Source organism: Emydura macquarii, unplaced genomic scaffold, assembly GCF_026122565.2.
Source record: "Emydura macquarii macquarii isolate MOO-44397 ecotype Brisbane River unplaced genomic scaffold, CSIRO-AGI_Emac_v2 contig_1348, whole genome shotgun sequence".
Taxonomy (NCBI): Eukaryota; Metazoa; Chordata; order Testudines; family Chelidae; genus Emydura; species Emydura macquarii.
The window spans coordinates 8998772-9011085 of NW_027131485.1; the positions used below are offsets into that span (position 1 = coordinate 8998772).

Here is a 12314-nt window from a genome sequence, read left to right on the forward strand (position 1 = left end):
CAATCTATTACATTTTGTAATTTTAGACGTAGTTGAAGAGGCTCTTAAATTCTGCTGCAAAAGTGTAAAACTACGGAATTCTCCCTTCTGTTCACAGGCCCGGAATTTGGAGCAGAGAAGAACTGTGTGTATATAGGCATGGTAACTGAGGATCTGGATGTGTCTGAGCTGGTAGAAACTATTGCAGCAACTGGCAGAGAAATTGAAGAAAATTCTAGAGTATGTATTGAAATCTTACGTATTTTCAAAATTACAGAACGTTTTAGTATTAGTTTTCTCTATACTGGTTTCAGAGCAACTTCTTATTCTTTGATGTAGAAGAAAATTGCACGTATTTAGCAATACAGTGATTTGCATCTACGTGGTGAGAGAACTTCTGACAGTATTATGACTCTCTCAAGAACCTTAGTTTAGGTTTACATTTTTGTGTTTATAACTCTTCTGCTAGCATTAGATTCCTTTCTGGCACTGAAATAGGCAAATGGAGTGACTGTACAGTTTCGATAATGGTTTGAGCCATCAGAAAGTTTTTTTTCCTTTTTGAACATTCTGGGGCAGATCATCAACTGGTGTAAATGTTCCGTTGAATTCTGTGGAATCATGCCAACACTCCAGCTCAAGAATCTGCCACTTATCTTCTTCCATTCATTTTATTCGTTAAATCAACAGCTTGAAAACTGGATTTACAATATCTTTATTGCTAGTAAAATTGTTGGTGCTTATACAGGATTACCTGAGAGGCTTTGGTTACTATCCTTAATACCTGGCCTAGTGAAGTTGTTGGAACAAAACCTTCAATAAAAAGGAAGGTGGTGGTTATTTGAACACTGCATCAACAAAATAAATAATCGTTCCAGTGTACTCTACATATTCCCACTCCTGGGATGTGCTGATGGAGTGCTCTTCTACCTCTCCCGTTCCTTCCCTCACTCTTCCTGAACATTAAGGGCGAGGCTATAAAGGAGGGCATTGGCTCTCCAGCCACCTCAGTTCCTTCCAACTGCTGCAGTGGATGGATCAGGAACTGTATCTGGACTCTTGGCCTGAATCCCTTCCTTGGATAGTGCCCATTACATTTAGCATAGATTTCGCTTAGTTTTCTTCTGTAAATAGTTAGCATTTTATGGATTAGGGTTTTTTAATGGAAATATTAAATTTTCTAGGTAGTTATTAGTTCAACTTTGGTTCCACTGTTAGAATCTGATAGTGGATATGAAGATCTAGCGACCAGCTATTAAGAGGTGCTTCTCTTGCCCTGAATATGATGCTTATATGTGATGCCTGTCATGGGCAGGGACAGTCCCTCAAGAGGTTCAGTCTGAAGTGCTTTCATCCAAAGAGTGTGGAAAGAACGGCAGAACAGACTGCAAATGGTCCTGCTGGCAGGAGACTTTAACAGACAAGCCCTATGGATCTTTTACATATCTGTGAGCAAACGCAGACCCTGATACTATTTGAGAAAAGAGGCAACAGAGACCTCTGCATAAGATGCCATCTTCAGTTCAGATATCTATGGTAACTAAAAAGGATTCAGATCCATTGGATCTGAAATAAAAAAGCAGAAATACACTGTTGGTAATGGTCTCTGAGCAAATGGTCTCTATCTGCAGGAGTGACACCCCCTTGGAACCAGGAACTTTGCTGGAGTAAAAACTCAGGGTTCAAAGGATTCTGTCAGCAGAGCTATGAGAGTCAGTGGATGTGTCTGGAGCAGTCTGTCACAGATCTGGTTGAGTTCCCCAGTTGAACATTCCACATACTACTGTAAGGGGACCCAAATGCTTACCCACATGTGCCTTTAGCTGGCTGGTGCTGAGCAGAGGTTAGGCACTGTCCCAGTCTAACGAAGCCGACAGCTGGCAATGCTGATACAGTAGATCCAGTTCTCCATTCTAAACTTCCTAAGTGACTGACAGCGGTAGCTAAGATCCACCATGTGGATCTGTAACCTCAACCTAGGTCAAATCTGGAAGGGAGCAAAAAGGGGTTGGAAAAGAAAAAGGCTTCTTCAGATCCCCAAACTGTTGCTTCTTCAGAGAGAAGGTGTAGGGAAAAGATGCATGTTTCACCATCCCTCCCACCACTTAAGACTCCCTCATAAGAACAGCCACCTTGGGTCAGACGAATGGTCCATCTCAGTCAGTATCCTGTCTTCTGACAGTGGTCCATGCCAGGTGCTTCAGAAGGAATGAATAGAACAGGTAACCATCAAGTGATCCATCTCATCAGCCATTACCAGCCTCTGGCAAATAATAATCCCTGCCTATGCTGGCTAATAGCCATTGATGTACCTATCCTCCATGAACTTACCTAGTTCTTTTTTGAACCCCGTTATAGTCTTGACCTTCACAACATCCTCTGGCAAGGAGTTCTACAGGTTGACTGAGTGTTGTGTGAGGAAAAAACTTCCTTTTGTTTTAAACCTGCTGCCTATTAATTTCATTTGGTGACCCTTAGTTTTTGTATAATGAGTAAATAGCACTTCCTTATTTACTTTCTCCACACCTGTCATGATTTATAGACTTCTATCATATCCCCCCTTAGTCATCTTTTTTCCAAGCTGAAAAGTCCCAGTTTTATTAATCTGTCCTCATATGGAAGCTTTTCCATACTCCTAATCATTTTAGTTGCCCTTTATTGTACCTTTTCCAACTCCAACATATCTCTTTTGAGATGGGGTGCCCAGATCTGCATGCAGTATTCAAGATGTGAGCGTATCATAGATTTATAAGGAGGCAATAGGATATTGTCTCTTCTTATCTATCTATTTATCTATCCCTGATGATTCCCAACATTGTTAGCTTTTTTGACTGCCACTGTACATTGAGTGGATGTTTTCAGAGAGCTATCCACAATCACTTCAAGATCGCTTTCTTGAGTGGTAACAGCTAATTTAGACCCCATCATTTTATATGTCTAGTTGGGATTATATTTTCCAATGTGCATTACTTTGCATTGATCAACATGGAATTTCATCTGCCATATTGTTGCCCAGTCACCCAGTTTTGAGATCCCTTTGTAACTCTTTGCAGTCTGCTTTGGACTTAACTATCTTGAGTAGTTAGTATCATCTGCAAATTTTGCCACCTCACTGGTTACCCATTTTTCCAGATAATTTATTAATATGTTGAAAAATACTGGTCCCATTACAGACCCCCAGGGGAATCCACTATTTACCTCTCTCCATTCTGAAAAGTGACTGTTTATTCCTACCCTTTTTTCCCTGTCTGTTAACCAGTTACTGATCCAGAAGAGGACCTTTCCTTTTATCCCATGACCGCTTACTTTGTTTAAAAGCCTTTGGTGAGGGACCTAGTCAACAGCTTTCTGAAAATTTAAGTACACTGTATACACTGGATCACCCTTGTCCACATGCTCATTGACCCCCTCAAAGAATGCTAGTAGATTGGTGAGCCATGATTTCCCTTTATAAAAACCATGTTGACTCTTCCCTAACAAAATATGTTCATCTATGTGTCTGAGAATTCTGTTCTTTGCTAGAGTTTCAACCAATTTGCCTAACTTCCTCATTTTTGTATAGTTCCTCTTTCTGAAATTAAATGCAGCCACCTTAGTATTTAGACTTCTAGCATTTATATATAAGCACTTTAAAAAATTGTCACTTTTTAGCTGTCTACCATTATGTGATGTAATTGAATGGGATTTTCCTTCATTTGACTGTTTCTCATCAGATCCTACACCCATGTTTTATCCTCTTCCATCCCTTCCTCCTTACTAGGATATAGAGAATCCTCATTACTAGATCCTCCCCCAAGGGACATCTCTATCCGAACCACATGCTCCTCCACACCTGTCAGCTTTCCCCCAGCCCTTAGTTTAAAAACTGCTTTTAATTTTACATACCAGCAATCCGGTTCCATTTTGGTTTAGATGGAGCCCATTCTTCCTGTATAGGCTCCCCCTTTCCCAAAAGGTTCCTCAGTTCATAATAAATCTAAACTCCTCCTTCCTATACCATCATCTCATCCATGCATTGAGACCTGCAGTTCTGCCTGTCTGTCTGGCCCTGCACGTGGAACTGGAAGCATTTCAGATAATGCTACCATGGAGGTCCTGGACTTCAATCTCTTACCTAGCAGCCTAAATTTGGCTTCTAGGACTTCTCTCCTATCCTTCCCTATGTCATTGGTACCTACATATACCACGACCACTGGCTCCTCCCCAGCACTACACATAAGTCTGTCTAGATGTCTTGAGAGATTATCAACCTTCGCAACCAGCAGGCAAGTCACCATGTGGTTTTCTTGGGCTCTCCTTATAAGATGCCATTACCCTTTATCTACACAAGCCAAGACCACTGATCTCTTACGCTATCTGAGTTGGATTGGCAATGACAGATATGGAATCTGAACAGTAGTCAGTTACCTTATAGAATCATAGAAGATTAGATTTGGAAGGGACCTCAGGAAATCATCTAGTCCAACCTCCTCAAAGCAGGAGCATCCCCAACTAAATCATCTGAACCAGGGCTTTGTCAAGCTGCACCAAACCTCTAAGGATGGAGATTCCACCAACTCCCTAGGTAACCCATTTCAGTGTTTCACTACCCTTCTAGTGAAAAAGTTTTTCCTAATATCCAACCTAGACCTCCCCCACTGCAACTTGAGACCAGTGCTCCTAGTTCTGCCATCTACTACCACTGAGAACAGCCTAGCTCTTCTACCTAGAACCCCCTTTCAGATAATTAAAGACTGCTATCAAATCCCCCCTCATTCTGCTCTTCTGCAGATTAAACAAGCCTAGTTCCCTCAGTCTCTGCTCATAAGTCTTATGCTCCAGCCCTGTAATCATTTGTGTTGCCCTCCTCTGGACTCTCTCCAATTTGTCCACATTCTTTCTGAAGTGGAGGGCCCTAAACTGGACACACTACTCCAAATGCGGCCTCACCCGTGCCAAATAGAGGAATAATCATTTCACTTGATCTGCTGGTAATGCTCCTACTAACGCAGCCCAATATGGCGTTCGCCTTCTTGGCAATAAGGCACTTCTTGTCCACTATAAACCCCGGGTCCCCTTCTGCAGAACTGCTGCCTAGCCAGTTGGTCTCCAGTCTGTAGCAGTGCATGAGATTCTTCCGTCCTAACTGCAGGACTCTGCACATGTCCTTGTTGAACCACCTCAGTTTCTTCCCCCCTACACTCCCCCAATTCTCCTGTTTGTCTAGGTCACTCTGTATCCTATCCCTACTCTCCAGGGTATCTACCACTCCCCCCATCTTAGTGTCATCTGCAAACTTGCTGATGGTGCAATCCACCTCACCCTCCTGATCATTAATGAAGATGTTGAACAAAACTGGTCCCAGCACTGACCCTTGGGGCACTCCAGTTGTTACCAGCTGCCAACTAGACATCAAGCCATTGATCACGACCCCTTGAGCCCAATGATCTAGCCAGCTTTCTATCCACCTTGTAGTCCATTCATCCAACCCATACTACTTTAACTTGCTGATCAGAATTCTGTGGGAGATCGTATCAAAAGCTTTGCTAAAGTCAAGGTATATCACATCCACCGCTTTCTGCACATCCACAGAGCCAGTCATCTCAATCAGGTTGGTCAGGCATAACTTATCCTTGGAGAATTCATGCTGATTGTTCCTGATCACCTTCCTGTCTTCCAAATGCCTCAAAATAGATTCATTGAGCACCTGCTCTATGATTTTTTCAGGAACGGAGGTGAGGCTGACCAGTCTGTAGTTCCCCAGATCCTCCTCCTTTCTCATTTTTGAAGATTGACACTATATTTGCCTTTATTCAATCATCTGGGACTTCCCCCAATTGCCACGAATCTTCAAAGATAATAGCCAATGGCTCTGCAATCAGATCAGCCAACTCCCTCAGCACCCTCGGATGCATTGCATCCAGCCCTATGGACTTGTGCATGTCCAGTCTTTTTAAATAGTCCTGAACCTGTTCTTTCAGCACTGAGGGCTGCTCACCTCCTCCCCATATTGTGCTGCCCAGTGCAGTAGTCTAGGAACTGACCTTGTCTATGAAGACAGATGCAAAAAAAGCATTGAGTACTTCAGCATTTTCCACATCATCTGTCACTAGGTTGCCTCCCCCATTCTGTAAGGGGCCCACACTTTCCCTGACCACTTTGTTGTTGCTAATATACCTGCAGCTAGCAAGAGATGTGAAGGGTAACAAGAAGGGCTTCTACAACTTCAGTTGTGCTTTGGCCTTCCTGATTTCACTTCTGCATGCTCGAGCAGTATTTTTATACTCCTCGTTGGTCATCATATCAGGCTTCCACTTCTTGTAAGCTTCCTTTTTGTGTTTAAGTTCCCCAAAGACTTCTTTGTTAAGCCAGGCTGGTCGCCTGCTATATTTGTTATTCTTTCTACACATCAGGATGGTTTGTTCCTGCACCCTCAATAAGGTTTCTTTAAAATACAGCCAGCTTTCTTGGACCTTATCTGAAGTCTCATCCGAAAAAGTATGCTATTAAGTAAACCATATGGAGCGGGTCCAGACCAGGCATGGATTACTGGCCAATGGGCTAAACAGTGTTTCCAGAAAATGCATCACATCTGCTATAGCAGAAAACTCTCTCTGCAAAGAGCTCCAGGAAAATTTCAGTTATCTGACCTAAAGCTTTTGGATCAGTCTACATTTCATATGAAATGAGAAAAATCCCCTACCACTGTACTAGACACCCTATCAGAAGAAGACGTTGATTCCTGAAGAATACCCACAAATTCATCCTGAACTGGAGGACCCAAACTTCTTCAGATAAGAACGTAAGAATTACAACTGCATCTTTCCAGTCAGAGGATGCAGCATCAGAGGAAAGATGTTCAAGTTACTTCCTAATCCCAAAGGAGGATGGAGATCTTTGATCTATTTTAAACTCAGATTTATAGACTACGGTCAGATGGGACCAGTATGATCATCTAGTCTGACCTCCTGCACAATGCAGACACAGAACCTCACCCATCCACTCCTGTAATAGACCCCTGACTTATGACTGAGTTATCTAAATCCTCAAATCATGGTTTAAAGACTTTTAAGGTACAGAGAATCCACCAGCAAGTGAGCCGTGCCCCATGCTACAGAGGAAGGCAAAAAAAACCCCAGAGCCTTTGCCAATCTGCCCTGGGGGAAAATTCCTTCCCGACCCCAGCTATGACGATCTGTCAAACCCTCAGCATGTGACCAAGACTCACCAGCCAGACACCAAAGAAAGGGTGTTTCTGAGTTATTACAGAGAATTCTATCTAACATCCCTTTACAGGCTATTGGCATATCTACCACCAATAGACCTGAGAAAACTCAGCTCCTTTTATCAAGTTCTGATTCCATATCTTTAATCAGGCTTCTATAATACCTTACCCCTCTATACAAGGTTGGTTTGTTGCCCTCAGTTTGAAGATTATTTCAATCAGTTCACTGCACCACAAATATCTTTGCTTCCTAGTAGAGGAGAATTATTTTCAAATCAGGGTTCTTCCCCCTCAGCTGTTCTTCTGCCTCCAGAGTTTTTACAAAGTGCCTCAGGGCAGTGTCAGCACATTTATGGAGATAAGACAACCACATGTACCTGTACTTGGATGACTGGCAAATCAAAGTGTTGCCAGAACAAAATCTATCCAAAACCATATCCTGCACCAATGCTCCCTAATTGAGTTGGGGCTCTCAAAGTTCAGGAACAGTAAGAAGGGTTAGTAGGTGGGGGTGCTCTGCCTTCATGGTCCATGTCAAAAAACCTTATTTTCAATCTGTACAGTTTTCCATTTATAGTATTAAATAAATGGCATTAGTCAATTGCTTACCTTATTTAGAAAAATGCACAAATGTCTCCATTTAAATATAATCTTCATGAAAGGGACTAAGAAGCCAGTTTAAGTGCTATAACGCATGCTTTTCCATTTTTAATTAGCTGCTGGAAAACATGACTGAAGTCGTTAGAAAAGGGATACAGGAAGCACAGGTTCAGCTTCAGAAAGCAAATGAAGAAAGACTTCTTGAAGAGGTAAGAATATCAAAATAAGCTGTTATCCACATGAGCTATCTTTGTAACACTAGATGGCTCATTCACTATAATGATCTTTTAACTGCACATTTTACAGGGGCTGCTACGACAGATTCCTGTAGTTGGCTCTGTGCTGAACTGGTTTTCTCCATTTCAAGCATCACCAAAGGGAAGAACATTTAACTTAACAGCAGGTAGGAACAAATACATCTGCAGCAATAGTACATTAGCAATAATTCTGTAAAATGTGGAAATATTTACAGAGTTGCACAGATTTCTTGTTAATTCAGATGTCTTTTATAAATCAGTTATGTGATGAAAAAGACAAAGTCTAAAGGAATGTTGTCTACCCACCTCTTCTCCAACACTGAATAAGAAAAATCTGTGCCACAAGCTGTCTAGTTCCCTTTAAATCCCTTAAAATTCTCAAGTCAAATTGAAGAGATTTACTGGATGTGGCTGTTCGTCCCTAAATTATATTACAAGAAAGGGCTCTTCAAATGATCTGTGTGAATTCCAGATGTGTAAGTTTGAAAATTAGATTTCTTCTCGAACTTCTTGTACAAAAACCAACAGGATGAGGAGAGCTTAATAGTGTCATAATAGAGCATTCCGCCAAGTGTGTAATATATACAAGTACATGCACTATGACTATATATTTACATGTGTACATCCAACTAGCCTGAATGCTGTCACTAAATCTAATTTTTCTCTTTGAGTCCTTGGTTCAGATGTCCTCAGTCCTGTCACATTCCCAGCCTTCATTAGTCTTCACAGTAAGATGACAGTCTGGGAATGGCAGGCTAGAACTAAATGGGGACTGGCTCTTGACTATGGTGGGTATACTGTGAACATGTCTATGTGGAGGGAATCCATTGCAGCGTAAAAGAGCGAATGGAAAAATTATCCTAGTTGGAGTCCATACTTCATGCAAGTCATGCTGGAGTATGTACTTGCCTAGTTTTCCCTGAGACTAAAGTCTCAGACTAGCAGAGGCTGTCAGGCCAGTCTTATGTTTATTTTAAACCTAAGAGGTATGCCCCACCTCCACACCCTCCAGTGGTTGAAGCACAGAATGGAAGATTCCTTTGGCAGAAAAAAGCAAGGTCCATGGGCAGAAGAGACAGGACAGGAAGCTAGCCTCCCTGAGGGGAAGTTTTCACCCCACCACCCAGGGCCGGGCCCTTTAAAATTACCAGGCTCCCTTAAAGCACTGTGCCCCCAGGGACTTGAAATCAAGTTTGAAGCTGAGGATATATCAAGTTTCCAGAAGTGAAAGGGAAGGAGAATGTTCATGATGGTAGAAGTTATGAAGTGGGCGTAAGAGTCATTTGATTACTTTGAGTCTATATGTAATAGTTCATGTCCCTTTCTGTACTTGAAGCATAGAATAGTCTGTTTGTGATTGGAATGGCACAAATTCATGGGGACTTGGCAAGTACAGCTTCAGGAAGAGTGCTTAGGCCCAGGTTCTAAAAGGGAGTTAGGCACCTACATATCTTTGATGATCTGGGCATAGTACGTGCTTGGGGACATGCAGGAGAGTGAGTTAAATATAGATCAACAGAAAAGTTTAAAAATTGTGTACTTAGTTGGTTCTAATTTTATTTAGCGGTGTCATTATAATTAATCTTTGTCTCTTTCCTGACTTTCCCACCCATTGGCAGGCTCTCTAGAGTCCACAGAACCCACATATGTATCAAAAGCACAGGGGACAGGGACTACTCCACCCCCCACTCCCATGTCTAGTCGAACTAAACAAAGACTTCCAGGTAAGTTTCCTCCAATTAATTTGTAATAAATGTTCAATTTGTCACTAAAGAACACTTTGTTCAAAAAGCTAGTTAGCATATAATGGAGTTTTATTGCCTAATCAGAGGACTAATCTTGTTTGTCTTGTACCTGTCCTCCCTGTTGATTTTAATGACCCAGTGCAGCAGTCCAAAAAGACCCAGACTGGAGCTAAACATTCCATGGAGCACTATTCAAATTCACCTTTTCCCATGCCCCTTTCCATAATGCTCTGAAGGAATAATTCCTGGGACTGCAGGGGAGTAGTTATCCATGTAACCCCAAGGCTTTTTCCTCTGGGAAATATTGCAGAATTGTAAGTTCTCTACTTCAAACTGATTAAGAGATACATTGAGGGTTACTGAAGTTTCCAAATTAGCAAGAAAACAACACTCACAAAAAAGCAAGGACAATGTGGTTAATTTATTTTTGCCACTGCAGTTTTGTGCTACACTACACAACATGGTATTGTGGGGAAGTAATGATATCGTATCATGAAATCACACAAGAAAAAGCTAGTAAAACTATTCAAGAGCAGCAAGTCAAGCTTTTTTTCCTTTAATGCGTAAATGAGTTTGGTTAGCCAAGCGTAGACTGGCAAAGCTCTATTAGCATGGTCTTGTCCTTTCTCGTGTGGTCACATTTAGGTTTGAATTTAGCTTGGTCTGTCAGCTTCCCCAGTCGGTCATTAATCCTCTAGAAATCGCTTTAGGGCACAGTGACCCTGTTGTTGTAATTTAGCCATCGAAAACAGTCTTATCAAATAATGTGACCCTGGGCTTGCTCTGTTTACTGAGTGTACTAGCAGTCTTTTTTTCAGCCAAGCCTTTACTGGGCTTCTGTTTACACTAGGGAAAACTAGGGGTGCAGATGATATCAGTTATACATTTGTGCTCATAAGAGTGTTTGTATGTCGAAATGAACTTAAAAATGTAGGTGCTATTTTGCACCAGCATTCAAGTGTGGCTTATAGTTTGTGTAGATTAGTCTGTACATTTACTGCCTCTGTTTTATTCATCAAATATTTCCACAGGTCAAAAGCTTTTTAAGAGGTCTTTAAGAAGCTCTGATGGGTTTAGTGAGACCAGTTCTGTTAGTCACACTGATGACTTGGAAAAGATGGAGCAACGGTCCCATGCTACGTCTATTGTACAAGAGCAAGGGCCAGTGGAGACAGAGAAAGCTGAGCAGCAGAATGAGGCAGCACAGGTAACAAATGACAAAACTGAAGACATCCAAAGTGACAAAGCACAAAAACTGGGAAATGACTGTACTAAAGTAGAGGAACAAGAAAGTCTGAGATAAAATCCAGACTTTGTGGATTAAGACTTTGTACAATAACCACATTCCCTGTATAGCAGGGAAGTTTGATATATTCAAAATGTGAACAGTGCCACAAGTTAGTACAGTAACTACTACTGTAATTCACAATTAACAGGGATTTTGCACAAAAACAAGTTAAAGCATTTTCTTCTTCTAGGGGCCAGTGAACTTGTTTTATTGTACACTTATTACAATTGCTTTAATCCTATACATATTAATATCACCAAAGTGATAGTAAGATACCTGATTTATTTTGATGACTTATAAACATTTGCCTGAAGGAATATTTTTTGGCAAAAGAGTGAAGAGTTGTATTAATCCAGGTGGCATTTTAGTGCTTAATGAGTTGATCATACTTTTTTGAGTTAGGGTTAAGCATGCACCTTGTAATATTTGTAAAATGGTCCTCATTTAAAAATATTCAGTAAGCCTGCCAGTTGTTCACCATCACTCTTAAATCAGTTTAGTCTTATTTAAAAAAAAAAAAAGGTAGTCATGCTATCTGTATTGCACTTCATCTCATTGCTTTTTTTTAAAATCCCTAATGTTCATTAGAAATCCATTGCCTCTTACTAAAAGGGTCATCAAGCAGTTGTGGTACATTGAGTGACAGGGATGTACACTTGTGTATATTATGAATATGTAAATACTACTTTTGCCATCAACCATTTTCTCTTCCTGTAGTATGAATTGGTCCATTCAGTTAAGATCCTTAATCTTACACAGCTTGTGTTAACCCTTTTAGAAAGTAATAGTGCCTCTGCATAGCTAAGTCACTGGCAAGAAGCATCAATACAGATCCATCCTTACTTACTGCTGCACACTACCTGTAACCAGATCCTATGAACACAGAGTTACTGGAATCTTTTTTGTTATGTATTTTAAATATATTTGTTAGTAAAGCTGGAAAAATCATGTTGGTGATGGTTTCACTATTCTGATTTTTGAGTAACAACTTACTTTTAGTAGATATTGTACATACTTGAAGAAATTATATAGATTGCATATACTACAGCACATAAGTTAATAGATTGTAATGGAACTGTGATATTAGACAGGAGTTTAATGTTCAGAAGTCTTTTCTCCACTACATTACCTGCAGAAACTGACTTCACAGGGTAGAAGCAAAACACACACACAAAAAAAGTATCCAGCCCTACAGAAATAACTTGCTAACACTGTCACCTGTATTCCCTTTCATAAATAGG

At 40.9% G+C, this 12314-nt stretch overlaps 1 protein-coding gene across 1 annotated transcript in view; it reads left to right on the forward strand.

The window, feature by feature from the left end:
- The window catches only part of PDXDC1 (pyridoxal dependent decarboxylase domain containing 1), a 51460-nt gene extending 39437 nt beyond the window's left edge, over positions 1-12023 (forward strand). The window contains exons 19-23 of the mRNA XM_067551070.1: positions 98-219; positions 7900-7992; positions 8090-8186; positions 9660-9764; positions 10817-12023. Of these exons, the coding sequence (XP_067407171.1) occupies positions 98-219; positions 7900-7992; positions 8090-8186; positions 9660-9764; positions 10817-11088 (689 nt within the window). The 3' untranslated portion in view covers positions 11089-12023. The remainder of the gene's footprint in view (positions 1-97; positions 220-7899; positions 7993-8089; positions 8187-9659; positions 9765-10816) is intronic.
- The last annotated feature ends 291 nt before the right edge of the window (positions 12024-12314 follow it).